The 16134-nt window shown below is 40.2% G+C and overlaps 1 protein-coding gene across 1 annotated transcript in view; it reads right to left on the bottom strand.

The window, feature by feature from the left end:
- Cycd (cyclin D) overlaps nt 1-16134 on the bottom strand; it is a 63691-nt gene that overhangs the window by 45649 nt on the left and 1908 nt on the right. The window contains exon 2 of the mRNA XM_076437691.1: nt 4995-5210. Coding sequence (XP_076293806.1) covers nt 4995-5210 — 216 coding nt within the window. The remainder of the gene's footprint in view (nt 1-4994; nt 5211-16134) is intronic.

The following is a 16134-nucleotide window of genomic DNA, read 5'->3' as shown; positions in this document are numbered from 1 at the left end:
AGATGACTAGAGAATACATATTTTTCAATGACATTACCTGAAAATTGCCATCTTTTTCTTGTGCGATATGTTTATCGCGAAGAAAATTGTTTTTCACGGTATGTAAAATATAATATACGTTTCTGACGATGATTAATGACTTCTATCACTCTCATCGCTGTCTCCTATCTTACTACCAGTTGAAGAAATGTTTAATTTAATACAATTTCGTGCTATAATTAATGCGTGTCGCATCGACTTTATGTTCGCAGTCTTTGTTCTTCGTGCTCGTCTTCGTTCCACATTCTTAAAGACTTCAAAGGTTTTTTCAGCGACTCTCTCAGTGGAAGTTTCTGTGACACAGCGGATTGAGAAACAGACGGTTAAAAAGAGAAAGAGAGACGCGATAAATGTGCTCTGGGTAGAGAGAAAGAGGCGAGAAAGATAAGGGTAGGCTAGAAATAGACGTTTAGGAGCAAGTGATGAAGATAATGTTCGATGTTTCCGTGAGGGCACTTTGAAATTGTGGAACGGTGTGCGCAGAGTATTTAATAGCATGAGCGAGAGAGATCACTACGGATTTTTGTGCAAGATAAAAATTGTCCAAGATAATTGCACAAACCCGAAGCCAAATGAATGAACAAGGAAAAGAATCGAACGAATACATAAAATATTTAAGAAAATACAAAAAATAACTTCATCTATCGATGTGCCTGCATTGTTCCCAAATACGACTTCGCCAATCCCTGATACTTTCAAAACAGACTAGCTTCAGCAATTTTCTAAAGTAGAAAGACGAGACATACAATAAAAAATAAAGTTGACCATCGTATGTCCTAAAAAGCTATCGACAGCGAATTATACCCCACCCGAAACCATTCAGCTTTTCTTTGAACTATTTCCCGGTAGGATAAATCATTTCGGAGATGTTCGAGGAGGTCGATTTAAACGGGACATCCTGCGTGATAATTAGATCGCGGATCTTTATGCAAAATAATGTTATTTCTTCCCTTAATGGTTTTAATAGAGGAGAAATCAGATATTGACATCTGCAATTTTTTTAAATTTTCCAACTATTTTCAATTTCATGTACTCATAACGTTTGATTAAAATATAATCGGCGCCTCAGGGGACTTTTTCTCTTTACTGTCGAAAGATTCTGTTGTTGTCGAACAAATTTTAATTTTAAAAATAAAATAAACTTACACACACGTGTGTATGTGCGCTAGTGTGCCAGAGGTTAAAGAGCACAACAGAATTGACTTTCTGAAGGTTGGCAAACGATTCGGAACGAATCGTGCGCAAACCACCCTTATTAGGCGAGTTAGGCGAAAAGCGGAGTAACGTAGGTGCCGCGATCGAGCGAGCCGAGAGTGGCTGGAAATTAAATAACGCTCCCCGGTATCAGAGTTGTTATCTATCCGAGCTTGCTTAGGCTATCTCTTGTTTGCCCGGGGAGCCCGGTTTACGCGTTCATGTTCTCGAAAAGCAGGGAATTCGTGGCGCGACACTGGCCATCGATCCTCCTGGGTTTCCTCGCGAGGAAGTATTTAGAAGGCTCAGTTTCCAGAGCAGAGCAGAGCGGAGCGAAGCTGAACCGAGCAGAAGCTCGGCTCGATTCTTTATTTGCGAAACACTCCGGTTTCCCTGGCGGTATGTGCTCGCGCGATTTGTTACTCGACACCGGTGCCGCCGTGCCGTTTCGGCGCGCGAATTATGCGTTCCGTAATGGATAGAAAGTAACCGTGCTGCTTCCAGAGAATTTTTCGGTTATTATGCTTGGGAGTTTGGAATTTGATCGGGTTGTAATTTCGTTTTCACTCTACGTTCGACAGTCTTTCGAATTTTTTTCCCGAGCGACCTCCCACTTAACCGTGCCATTTCTATTCGAAATGTTCTACTTCATTTCAAATCTCGAAACAATAAATAAAATAAACCATTTTAGGAAATTTAACGCCTCGGCATTCTTCTTTTCATGTTAGCATTATGATAATAAGTATCTGCTACGAAAGGAGAAGCTTGTATTTAAATCTTTCTGCAAACTAGTTCATAAAATTGTGTTATTTGCATAAAAGTCCGCAGTCCAATGATGAGTCACGTGCTCGACGGAACTGCATAACTGCGACGGGAAAAAGGTGCAGCAGGAGCTCGGTTACCAGAATGATACACTCCAGCTCAAAAGTTTTAGATTATGTATTCTTTATGAGAATAAAAGTTCATCTTTTTTCAAGCGGAACACGAATGAACGAGTGTCAAAACTATAATACGAGATTTTACATTAATAGCTATGGATTACGATGAAATTTGTTAATAATAATGATTTTATACTGTATTTATTTCGGAAAAACGGGTGATTCGAAAATAGACGGTGTCACCGGCTCCGTCCACGTGTCTCACCATAAAAAAAAATCAACAGAATTGTGTAACAGAGGCCACACACAGTTGTGTCTATGCGCTCTAACATAAATAATTCTATTCTCGAATCATTGAGACCCTCGAGGCAGGGAAATTTCAAAAAATTTCGGTGACCAATATGTCAGTGTAAAATACGGCAGTACGGAAGAGGGATCGAGAGATCCATTCATTTCACACTCGAACCAACCAAACTAACCAATTCCGACTCGTGAAACGAAATAAGCGAAGAACTTTTAGAGCAGTCTTTTCTCTGAAGGAAATCATTTTTGCAGCGATTTTGCCACTAAAGGTATAATTTCTACAGTGATTTTGCTTCTAAAGTAAATGATTTTTAGAGCAATTTTGCCTCTAGAGCGTAAATCATTTTCGGAGCAACTTCAGAGTCTCTCTGAAGAATTAAGCAACAAAATGAAATCGCAGTAGATTCAGCACTCGACGCTGTAATTTTCCCATCACGCCAATAAGACACGCAAATCGTTCATACTAAGGTTAGAATACATCGGAGAACGTGTTCAACAGTTCCCGGTAATCGTGTTAACAGAAACTCAAGATTCATCGATGTAACACGCGGAAAAATGGACGCATCGACGACGTCGCATAAACTGGAAGAGGACAACTGTTTTCGATAAATCAGATCTGTACAAGGTTTTGCAATTTCCAACGCCCCCAATCACGCCTCCAGTCGCACAAATCGAACCTGAGGCCCCCGGAAACTATTTTCAGCGAACTATCCGACAGTTTCCTCGTGACACCGTGACTCACAGAGAGCCGATCAACATCGTATCTTCAACGAACACACTCTATTTCTCTTTCCAAGACGCTCTAATTTCCGTCAAAGACATTTATTCCCATTTTTATGAATTCACTGCCAGAAAAACCTAACAAAAGAACTCCTCTAAACATTTGAATAACGCGTTCGAATATTTTAACAATCTCCAAACCATCGATCACTCGATCAATTAAGCAACATTGTCGATATCAACTAATTTATCAAAGTTGAAGTCTGACGCAATAATAAATTCGCGACGATTAGATTAGCAATTAAACGATCACTTTCTCCAAGAGAACAGGATTCCGAGTTACAAATAAAATGTTGTTTCAGAAGTTTGAAATTGATAATTTGATTAAAGAAATCGAGACTAAATGAGGCAACTTTGTTAAAGAATTAATTATGAATAACGAGCTATGCTGAATCATGTGATGATCGATAAAAGACTACAGATAGCTTCTACGTTTATCGTTGATACTGGAGTGGACTTGGGCCATTTAATAATGGCCACGTGGAGCCGACAGGAAAACAAAAACGTTAGCGCTCCGTTTCACTGATTTCGCCAAATGGCCACGGGAGTTACTGTACCGTAAATTTTCCCTATGAAAGTTTCATGGCATTACCATGCACGATCGATACGCACCGCGATACATATTTAAGGGAAAAGTAAATTCACCGAACAACCGGCTGCGTGACCCAGCTGACACTTGACTCGATATCGTGATAAAACGCTCGATAAATTTCTCGGGCTTGAAATCGCGATCGAGAGTCGAAAAAATCACGGTTTTTTTCCACCCGAGACATTTTCCTTTGTTCCTTCCAAACCTCTGCTGTGAATCCATAAAACATATATACAGAATCCGCCATTTTTTCTTCTGATAAATCGCCCACATTTCATGCAATTTTGATCATCGTAGACATTTTTAATGTTCTAGGTCATTCTAACTTCAGGTCCTAACTTCCAAACTGGGGTTAAAAAAAGAAAATGAATATTCTACTCTGAAGGAATTCAATAATTCTTTCTTCTGATAAATAAAACATAATATGAAATTTTGACTATCATCGCAATGATTGTAACATATTCACATATTGTCACATATTGAGATTTTACAATGAACTGCATGTTTTAATTGTACATAGACTGGTAAGCTGTTCATAATCGGTGAATCTCTGTGACAAAAGGATGGACGAAACTCGCAAACAAAAGTTCGTAACTCATCGCCAGAGAACCTACTTAGGGTACCAGTATACCTGGAACTTATCGTCAACAAACTGCACAATTAACGATAAGCTCAGTACGTTTCATTAAAGCAAAGTGGAAGCTGATAATGTTTACCAATAGGATTTTATCGGTAATAATAAAGCGAGGTTCGTGTATTTGCAACGACTATCTGTAGTTCTGTGGTCGTTCTTCTCGAAGCAGGCCCTTAAATACCTATTCTCAAATCTCAAATATTTACCACATCGTTCTCTCCGTTCAAACAAATTCAAAAAGCGTTTGTAAATTAAAGCCATTGGAAACAATCGTTCGAAAACCAATGAGCAAGTATAAAGAATTTTTGGTAATACAAGAGTGACATACAACTTCGTAAAAGTTGTTCGTCTTCGTAAAAGTAATAATTCGTCAATCCCCATGAAGTTAGCTACCCAAGCCAGGAAAGATGAGGAGATCTCATGAAAATCAGGATTGGGATGAAATCCTTGTTCCCGGACTTCCATTATGATCCTCCGGCAGCATCATCCATAACAGTCAGCGGTGGCTATTAATTGCTCGCCCCCCATCTCGAGTCCCAACAGGAAATACGACAAGAACGAAAGGTGGTGCACTTACCCATAAGTCATCCAGGGTGATAGAGTTGTCCGTGTGGAAGACGAGCACCTCGGCTGTGAGCGGCGCCGTTTCTCTCAGCTTCGAGGCGAGAAGCAGGCAGGCAGTTCCCAGCAGCTGCAGCTGCGACTTCCTGATCGGGCAGATCGAGAGGAACCTGTCGACGTAGTTCATCGAGAGGGGAAAGACCTCGTCCTGGCACTTCTGCTCCTCGCATACCTGCCACCGATCATCGAACAACAGATTAGAATTGTCGATCTCGGACCTCCGCAACTGAACATCGTACGCATTCGCTGATTCGTTCAACTAATACAGTATTCTCTCCGTAACTGTCGTATCGTCGGGTCTGCCGAGCGACGGTTCTGGAAGAGCTACTATATTTTTTGTAGTGGATGATAGCGATAGAAAAAGAGTGGGGTTAGGGTTCGGGCGTTCGGCAACGAAGGACGAAAATCAAAATTCCTCTTTTTTCGTTTTTCGTCAATGAATCTTTAACCCCTTGCCGTGCCATTTTCTTTGCAGTCTCACAGTGATTAAAACGTAAAAGGGAAAAGAACATTTGTTTTCGGTATGCCTGCTTTTAATTGAATGCTTAAACATTGATTACTAGACTGCGGATCTTTATGCAAAATAAAAAATATTTGCATTGATTGCAGGACTCCGGAGCCAAGTAAAAATTGTATTCTTCTTTTAATTATCCTATAAAGCTGAAACAAATACATTGATGTGCTTAAATATTTTTAACATGTCCACTGCTTTAAATTGTACTTGTCCGTTTTTGTCATAAATGCATAAAATCCGCAATCTATTGATTACAAACGAATCAAATTTTATGTCATCTAAAGTGAAACGCGTAACATTCATATTTGTTAGACTTTGTTAAGTGCCTTCGTCACGAGTCTGGCACGTCGGAGTTCACATTTACGGTAGAGGTACACGAATTCCTAACATCGCTTTCTGCGCAAGTAATTGCGATCGGAATTATATCGTGTTTGGGCTCGTTTTAATTAGAACAACGAGACGAATAGGATGGTGAATGTTTCACTTTTAAAAAATCAAAAATTTTTAAAATTGCACAAAGCCTAAAGAAAAAATCAAGCTCGGGAATGGATGACCCATCTCGGTACACAAACGAAATGTTAAAAAATGTTAAAAAAAGATCTAGCAGGTTGGTATTAAGAATATATCGACGCGGGGTGCGTTTATCCTCTTTAGTTCTTATTCTAGCCCACACTTAGGGCACTAGGTGCCTGTTAGGGCACTGTGTACCTGGGCTTTCGCCTATTGGAATGCGGGCTCTGCTGTGTTACCTGCGCTTCTGGAAACAGAGATCCATGGTAGACTGCAGGAATACGAAGCACTGATTAACGCCGCTCCCCGGTGTTTAGCCATTTTTCGTCGAGACTGTTAAAGCCGATTGGTATTGTCTTTGCCTCGGTGAGATGATCGAAGTTTACAGGTAATTAAATATTTATAATATACTCGTGGGAAGAGTATATATGTATCTCTTTGGTGGATATACGCGTTTCGTTATTTTGGACACGTCTTCCTTTTGGAAAATCTGCTCGCTGCTTTTGAATACGAATTAGGGGAAGAATCGCTCGCTGCGTACGACGATAAATATCGAGTTCGTTAAACAATTCTTAAATGATATAAATTCCGAGGCAGAGTTAACGTTATGGCGAAGGGGACACTGGTTTCTGGGAACAAGTGCAGAACACGGCTGGACGTGTAGGGGGTGCGTCACAGACCGGATTTCCTCTTTTAAAAGTTAACATCGCGGCTGTGGCTAATCGATCACCCTGGAGCATAGGTCGGAGACCTCGGTTTTTGTTTTCGAAGCGTTCTCAAGGAGAAGATACAATCGATACCGAGTCGATGCTGAAGAAGAGTGTAACGAGCTTCCGACGTGGAATGGAATGCCTGCGGTTCTCAGCTCGAATTTCGAATAAAGTTCACTTCTGTCGAGTTCCAAAACTTCTTCCCCAATTTAAACGAACCATTTAAAGAGTTAGCAGAAATATAAATCCATATTCTCTCTCAGTATGTACCAGCAGTTATCAATTAATTCTATTTTATCCGAATACTCGTAATCAGACTGCGGATTTTCATGCAAAATAAAAATTATCTGTATCGATTGCAAGGAATAGAAACCAAGCAGAATGTTATTCCTTCCCTGAATAATTTTAATGGATGAAAAATCATCTATTGACATCTTCAATTTTTGAAATTTTCCCTCAATTTCGCTACAAATGCATAAAGATCCGCAGTCTACTCGTAACATTTCCCTGATTAAAATCAGTCCAAACACGACACAATTCATAAAAGTTACATAAACAAATAAATTAAAACCAACCGAACCAACATTTCGGTCCCGAATTTTTCCCATACCTCGAGATCAGTATTTCTCCGTGTTTCTGACTGCATACTCAATTATGAACGGTATACATTTGCTCAGACTCCTCGTTAGAAGCGGAGGTAGAGCCGCGCACCCTCGAAGACCGACGTGTAATCGATGATAGGGCGCGGACTATTATTTCGTTAAGTCGCTGGTACTAATTGGTCGTGGTGCGCGCGTCATGAAGCAATTACGCGAAGGGGTGTTGGAAAAGGGTAGAAACGTTGGTCACGGTCAATAAGTTCCTCGTACCAACAGAGAGGCACCGGCCGGGCCGTTTCGTATGGCTGCGCATACCGGTCAAAAGCAACCGGTGGTATTTCATTTCTGTGAACCCACAGTGGAAAATTTCGGTCAACCCCTATTCCGGAAATTGGGGAGCCGACCCTGCCCACTAACGTTACGAACACTTCGGAGACCCTGCGGTTTACCGGATCTCGTTCAGATCGAGATTATGTGGGTTTATTCGCAGCTAATTGGTCGGCGAGGCTTGAAATGTTGCCCTGGGGGTGGAAACCGGACACGTATCTGTAGCTTAGATTTGCAAAATTGGTTGTTTTATGGATACATATCACACTCCACTTATTTTTTCACTCTATTTATAAACAGCATTGTTCTCCTGCCTATATTTTTCAGCGATTTGATGTACTTGCGTTTATTTTTGAGTCATTGTTTTTTTATGCAATTCCCGTAAGTGCATTAACTTTCTCGTCGAGAAATAATCACCTGACACAATAGATCATGTTGTGCACGATCAAAAATGCTCCGAACTATATCGTGTTGGGACTCATTTCAATCAGAAAATTGTCACGAATATTTTGGTGAAAGTTTCGTAAAGAAATAATTAAAAAAGATCTTCGTCGGTTTAACTATTGGGAATTGTTTCTAAGATAATGACTTAAATTGATTCGTCGATTTCCATTATAAAATAATTCTGTTCGATAAACGCGTCTATCGTTATCGGATTAAAAACTACTTTATTCGAGCCACGTCTGCGCGAAATCATATGAAATCGGAGTAATCTATATCCGCGATCTGGAAGTCTGGAAACCGAAACGGATGGAGCACGTTTAATTTGATGTTCATTTAAAATTGAAGAGTGAAAAGGCCATTCATTTCAATTAACGGGTCTCCCGCGATCGATAGAATACCTTGAAATAATTTCGTTCGGGTCGCTCTTTGTCTGCGCGAACATTTCTCGCGTCAAATATAATAAACCATTTATTATTCAGTATTTCGAGCTATTTATGCGCTACGAGAGCGTCGAAACGTCAATTATCCGTCTAGAAATTTGAACGGCGTTTGATGTGGATGGACTGTGCTATTATCGCTCAGTTCCCTGCGACTTGATGAACTCTGCGGAAAAGTATATTTTAGTGTCCGGTGAATAGACACGTAAAATTGACAATATTACCGATTTGCGCATACTTCTGAATTTCTAACTGATTTAACCCTTTACATTCCGAATTATTTTTCAATTTCAGACGTTTCAGTAAAGAAAAAATCAAGAAACGTCGAGTGTGAGTCGACACAGGGTTCCTGCGATAGAACAAAGGAGTGCAAAAGGTTAAAAAATGGAATTAGAAGTATGTGCCAAGGTGCCTACACTAAGTCCATCGGTGGAAAGTAAAAGGAAGAAAGTGATTTACAGCGCGCCATGGTGAAAGTGAAAATTCAGGTATTGAAACACCCTCCCATCTGGATCCCAAATTTCCAGATTCGTTTCCAGACTGTCTCAACAAATTTTCAGTGAACGGACCGGTCATATTACCGAGAAGGATAATGCATTTTTCTCCGGGAATCCAAGGTGGTCGTTTCTAAGAACCCGCTGTCCCTAACCGTACCCCCAGAGGGTGCCGATTTATGGCCGTTTCTCCGCGCTTAGGCGATGCCTGTTCCGCAGATGTGCCCGCTCCGTAATTAGATCTACCGTTATCTTAATCCTAACTCCTGCAAAAAGCGCTGAACGCGCATAGCAATTGCGACTGCGTACAACGTTGTCCTACTGGAGCGATCTGAACATTACCAACCAGAAAATCTCGATGCAGTCATTCGTTCGCTCTACTAACGAAAATGATCACAGTGATTATTTTTTAGCCCTCCTACATTGTTACGAATGTTAACTATTAAACAAACTGGGGCCCCCAGTTTTATGGAAATCAAATTCAATGGAAATATCAAATACACTTTGAAGCCTAACCCATTTAATGATTATTTATTTGACTCGAATAAAATAGACATTAGGCTGTGAATGATCTGTTCATTCAGAAAATAGATTCTAAGCTATCTACTGGGGCTAGTAGCACAATCCTGGTTAAAACATTTTATTGATTCCATATACAATGCGTGAATGCGTTAAAGGTATGAAACAGTGTATCGCTTTGATTACGAAAAATCGAATCTATTTTCCCTGCGACCAACACAATGCATCAATTCTTTGCACGAAAACCACCCCCATTCGGAAACTCCTCCTCCCCTGTCAATATCATAAATTACTACCCCAGAATATTCATCCCACAGATTAGTTTTATCTCCCACAGAACAGAAGTTATTAGTGTGTACACTCGTTGATATACCTCGAGAACGTATTTCTCTATCAAGCTTCGGTCGAGCAGCTTCTAACAACTGTTTACCGATTGTCAAACATTCGTACGCGGTTCGGGAGGGCTCAGATAGTCGATTTCTACATTGTTATCTGGCTCGATAAACTTTAATCCGTCGGTTCGACGCGCTCGATTCCCGACCGGGGGAACGCAAAGAAACAGGCCTAGGATCGTGTTTGCCACCACGCGGGGGTCAGCCAATAATAGTCCCGCAGTTCGACAAATCTAATTCCATGCTCGTAATCTGTTATTCCACGCGTCCATAAAGAGTGTCCATCGTAAGTAGTCCACGAGCAATTTTATCGTTCGCATCTTTGGAAATTCGTTCCACGCGCTTCGACCCACGAAACTCCCCGTGCTGTCCCCATTTTGACGAGGAGGAACCACAAACAAATTTATTCTAACATATCCCTGGAGCAATTTAAAAGGCTGAACAGTTTGTTGTTTCACCCCCCTCTGCACACTTCAGATTCGAATGAATAAGAACGCAATTTTATTCTGTTTTAACGCGTTCATCACTGAAGTATACTAAATTGAAAGCAATTCGACGAAATCTACTCGTTCAATCCCTCTGCACACTTCGGATACTAATGAAAATGTATTTACTTGAATATGTCACGAGAGAACATTCATTTTCACGTCGTTATGAATAATTTGTCCATGAATTTACTGGATTCAAATAGTACTTTTCTTTTTGTACGATTTTATGGGGGGTGTGTTCTCGATATATAATAAGAACACACGATTGTGGTTGTTGCAAATGAATTTATTGTTACATACTCCGTTTCGAATGTGATTTTGCCTGTAGAATGTCGCGGAACACTGTCAATCGTGCTCGCAGGAGCCTAAAAGTCACAAAGGCCGACGTCAACGTCTTGCGACACAAATCCTCAAGGTCGGCTTTACAAACTCTTGATCGGTGCAATTAATCGCGCAGAAACGTCAATCGGCAGTCGAATATGCTAGGCCTTGAACCTCTAATCGCGCGAGCCTGCCCTAGGCAGATGGTAGGGGGCTGTGTTCAAAGAACTTTCGAGGGAACGCGTTCAATTCTCTGCACACGAGTTGACTTCACGGATAGATGGACCGATAGAGGACTCAATTATACGTGAGCATTTGACGGTACATCGCTACGTTGACAACGAAAATCCATCGCTTGAAGCTACGTCGACAATGAAGCGCAAATTTTTGTCTCGTCGATAAAGTTGCTCGACGTTGCATCAGTCTGGACACGATCTCTAATTTCAAGTATCAATCGACGATAGTAAATCTGAAAATCTCAGAGTACGATTTAATTCTGTCGGGAATGTTTTATCGTGAAAATATAGATTTCAGTGTGTCCTGTCTGTTATCGTGGTTCGATATAATCGATTGGCTATCTGCGACCTTTATTGGTAGCGATAGAACCTCGTGGCGGTAATGAGATAGCTGGAAAGTCTGCTTTTTAATTATCAACTGCACAGCGTTTCGTTAAATACCAATTCACGTGTCACGCGAGATGTTAACAATCGATCGGCAGAATTAATTATGTAACGGAACGGAGATTTAGCGCGACTGTATTACATAAGGATTAGGGGACTTATCGTGACAGATTAGATAGGCCCTTCTCTCTCTCTCTACATAGTTTTCTAATTCTTATCGGTATTTATTAAATGACCCATGCAACCTCCCCCAGTTTAAATATCTCGGTGTAACTCGATGACGAAACGAGGCGACGTTAATTCACGGCGAAGGAGCGCGATGGTTTCTAATTTAACGCGAATTACATCATTAGAAAGCGTGTGACTCAGGCGTCACGAGCTTCTCGCCTTCGAGCGATCGATTTTTTCAATCGAACGAAGGATCCTTCGACCGTGAACGCGAATTATAACAGAGCGGTTCCTATCTCGCGCGCCGGCGAAATCAGAGTTCATAATTAACGCGTTCTTGAACAAGTCACGTGTACGACCGTGATCTATTTGGCAGGAAGCGAACATAATGTTGCGTTCATCGAAGAGCCTACGATTTTTACGAATTCCCTTCTTACTTTCGAAAAAGAATCGCACGCCAAAAAAACAATTCGTGTTCAATATTAATTATGCTTTTAACACACACTGTAATATTCAAGAAAATAAAGGTTTCTATATAAATTGATAAAATGTATCTGGTATTTTGTATAAAATACACCAAAATAATTTTAATAATTAGAAGCAAAACAGTAAAGTATTTGCAAGAAATCTCTCCAAGATAATAATAAATTTACAAGAACCTCCAGAGATATGTAAAAACAAATGGATGAATAATCCTAAACATCAAGATCGCGAAAAACAATTGATAAAATGTATGTAGAATGTATGACAAACACGAACACCCGTGGGGGAATAAAAGATCGTTTAAAATTTATTGCGGGGCCCATTCGCCAACGACGATCGATATCGATCTTCCCTGTCCGTGAAAGCTTGAAGCGACCTAGGTGGTCAAAAAAAAGACTATACCGTTAGCCGCGTTGGCCAACGAACGAAGAAAGGAAAGAAAAAGGATACTTTGTCGCCGAAGCGAGCGTCAGCGCGCGAAACACGCGTACATTTCGATCGAGGCACGCATCGAGACAGGCATTTAAACATTCTCGCTGGACTACATTGTCAGCGGGGCCCGGTGGCAGTCACGTTGACAGGAAAAATGAACGGTGGAATCGCGGAATTTGATCCGAACGCGAGGAATCCGTCGCCACCTAACCGCAGAGACAGTGTCTGACGTAAATCGAAATTTCGAATTCCCACCGGAAACGCGGTATTGAAAATGTAGACTGCGTCCATCGAAAACTTCGTGAAGAATTATTTAGGACTAGACTGCGGATGTTTATGCAATTTGCAATTTTAAGAAACTCGAATCAATAGCCTTTTTAGATCTGAAGTAAATTAAAATCGTACTAAATTCTGTCGTACTTTTTATGCCGGCATTTTTTGAAACTTTTCAAAAGCCATAATTGCATAAAGATCCGCTGTCTATTTATAACGTTCAGAGCAGACCTTTATCATCTACTCTGGATTCTCGTATTGGTATTTTAATCATTCAAGAATTCAAGATATTAACCATACGTAGTTTGGCAATGTGAATTATATACATATACAATAATTCTCTCCGTGTTCTTCTCTATGTGTAGAAATGGCTTCAACAAATATAAATGTCTACGTCATTTTTCATTTCTGAAAAGGTGTGATCTCAGAATTTAATATATTAATTATTTCGGAAACCTATCGTGAACAGCTAAACGAATCCCGTGAGAGATTCTAAACGCTTTATAAAATTGTTGCAATAGTAAAATAATTCGACTTCGAGGTGGCCACGTTGAATTCCCTAATGAGTAGATTGCGGATGTTTCCCGAATTAGCATTTTTACAGCCAATTATCAGGAGCCCAAAGTAAAACAGAATTTTGTTCCTATACAAATCACGCTCCATGCTAATCTGCAATTGAATCTAAATTTAATTACCTTTTAGATAAAAAATTATATATTCCCAATGAGATAAGTGTTATCTAAACCTTACCGAACGTTAAAAGTACATCAATTAGAAGTGTAGTTGCCACCGAGGGCTTCAACTAATTATAGAATGAGTAAAAATGGTTATATACTTTATAACTGTTTAATCGTTCCCGTACGTTATGCGCAAGCAAAAGTGAATTGCGAACACCAACAATAACCAGATCCGTGTGATACAATAAATATTTCCACGGTCGTATAAGCCGAACGCCTAGTAAGCATAAGCAAAGGAAAATAAAAGTCGGCCGGTTTCGTTTTTCAACACATTCACTACTGTATGCGATCTACACACATAGAATTCGCGTATGAGGCACCGTATCTGACTTTGGTAATATAAGATCGTGCGCGGGATGAACTCGTTCCTTTCCTGTTTAATAGTATCAAAAATCAGTATGTATGACGTTACGTGAATAAAAGATAGCTATTCGAGATAAAGGCCGACCTCCATTCATGTTCAAATATTACACCGTTCTGTCTCTAACTCGATTTTGCATAAAATCAATGACCAAAAGTGTCTCACACGAATTAATTTATTTTACAATTGTAAAACGAAGTGTCCAAGATGAACAAGTTCCGACAAATAATTTTCTACCTACTTCTTAACACCATTTCGGATGAAATAAACAATCAGAAAAATTTCTGAAGTACGCTAATTCGTTTAATTGTTTCCCACTGAAGCACGGTTTCAGCAATCGTGAAATAAAACATCGAAAATGTGCGTGCCGACAAATAATTTTTGGCAAAGCTAATTAAGCCTCGGAAACCTATCTGAAAGTACGCCTTATCAATGATGTAATATTGTCCGATGAAGAATATTATTCAAAACTGAAACACGAACGAAATTCACGCGTCTCGAGTGGACCTTTAAATTGTTACGGCTCAAGACAATATTTTACCGAATGAATTATACGTGCGAAATATCAAAAGAATCGTTTCTACTAACACAACAATACACGTTGCATACTTCAATTAAAAATTTCGTACGATTATTGAAAATATTGTTTACATTACTGAATTTGTTGGTATCAATTACTAAACGTGAAAAACCGTATGCGGTATTATATCAATTTCACCAATTTCATATCCATAAAATGAAAAAAATCATATCGAATGGAATTATTCTAGATCGGAAGAAATGTTTAAATTTCTGTATATGTACAATACATTCAGAAGTTTAAGAGATATTGCTCGACCACCTACGAAACGGTCTCCCAAAAATGGCTGGCAAGGTCCGCGGCTCTCTCTCTCTTTCAGCGTGGTCCGTGCATTCCGATCTTAACCGAGGGAATATTAATTAATCCATGATTAATATTTCGGGCGTGGAGACCCGTTCTGCACGGCACACAATGACGTAACCGTTCGCTTATCGTGCTGACACGGTTCTCCTCGTCAATGACTGTGAAACGGACGAAGAGGCACGCGCGGCCTGCGAAACGCGTAAATACCTACGCAACGGTCGGCTATGTTTTTTAAATTTTAAAGGGACTCGAACTCGAAAGAGAAAAAGAGAGAGTGGGAGAGAGGGACGCACGCGTCTCGACGCCCCGTGACGTCCGCTCGCCACGTCCGAAAATAATCGTAACGTTCGCCGGCGGCGGTTGCGTGCGACTTTAAACTCGAAACGACGGTTAGGCTCGTTTCAAACCTGTTCGGTATCGGAACTCTCGGCTACAATGTCGCCGGGTAACGATCGCCCGGACGGAATTATACGTTTCGTCTACGAAACAAGCGCGACCGTGGCCTCGTGGGCGGTCGAAAAGACCAAAGAAAAATTCTATATATCCTATTGTGACATTTGCCAACGCGAATCGACCTTCTCCACCCCTCGGACTGGTTTCTAGCTCTGTCCCTTTCTGTCCTGGACACGCTAAACGATATCTTATGGCCGTTGAGACTCGTTCGATGCAAATAATTGCACGTAGGCGGCCCTTGTGCGCGATTATGTAACTGGTCGCCGATAATTAACGTCTTCAGGGTACTTTAACCCCTAAGCTGCGGTCACCGTATCCAGAATTAAATTAGATTCCAGTCGGTGTTCAAGAGAAACAAAAGGATTCGGCAAATTCTCTTGTGCTCGATCAATGTTCTCGTTGTTCGAGGTAAATGTTGTTAGAAATTTGAATGTTCACTTCTGCAGATTCACCATTTTATTTTGCGATTTTGTATAGGAGCTTCTATAGTTTCTACATTAATCAAATATTTCATGGAAATAATTAATAGATAATTTTGTTTTCCACGATTAAATTTCTAGAATAAATTTGCCCTAACATAATTGGACTACGCAGTTTTATATAAGTAAAAAATTGTCTGTACTAATTCTAAGAAGCTACATGTATGTCTTTTCATAATAATTTCATGAAGTTGATAACACAGCATAAAACTCTTTAAATGTTTTTATCGTTTAACATTTAACCTATTCATTTTTGTTGCGAACGCACAGTTTTGTACAAGATAAAAATTGTCTGTTTCAACTCTAAGACGCTACATGTATGCCTTTCCTCAATAAATTCATGAACTCGGAAACACATTCTTAAATTCTCTAAACGTTTTAACCATTTCTCCTAAAGAGTAAACGTAGACTGATAATGTACTCCTCAATGCAAGTACCGATTAGGCTCAGCA

The sequence above is a fragment of the Lasioglossum baleicum genome, chromosome 14 (assembly GCF_051020765.1).
Source record: "Lasioglossum baleicum chromosome 14, iyLasBale1, whole genome shotgun sequence".
NCBI classification, from domain to species: Eukaryota; Metazoa; Arthropoda; class Insecta; order Hymenoptera; family Halictidae; genus Lasioglossum; species Lasioglossum baleicum.
This window is presented reverse-complemented; position numbering and strand designations above follow the sequence as displayed.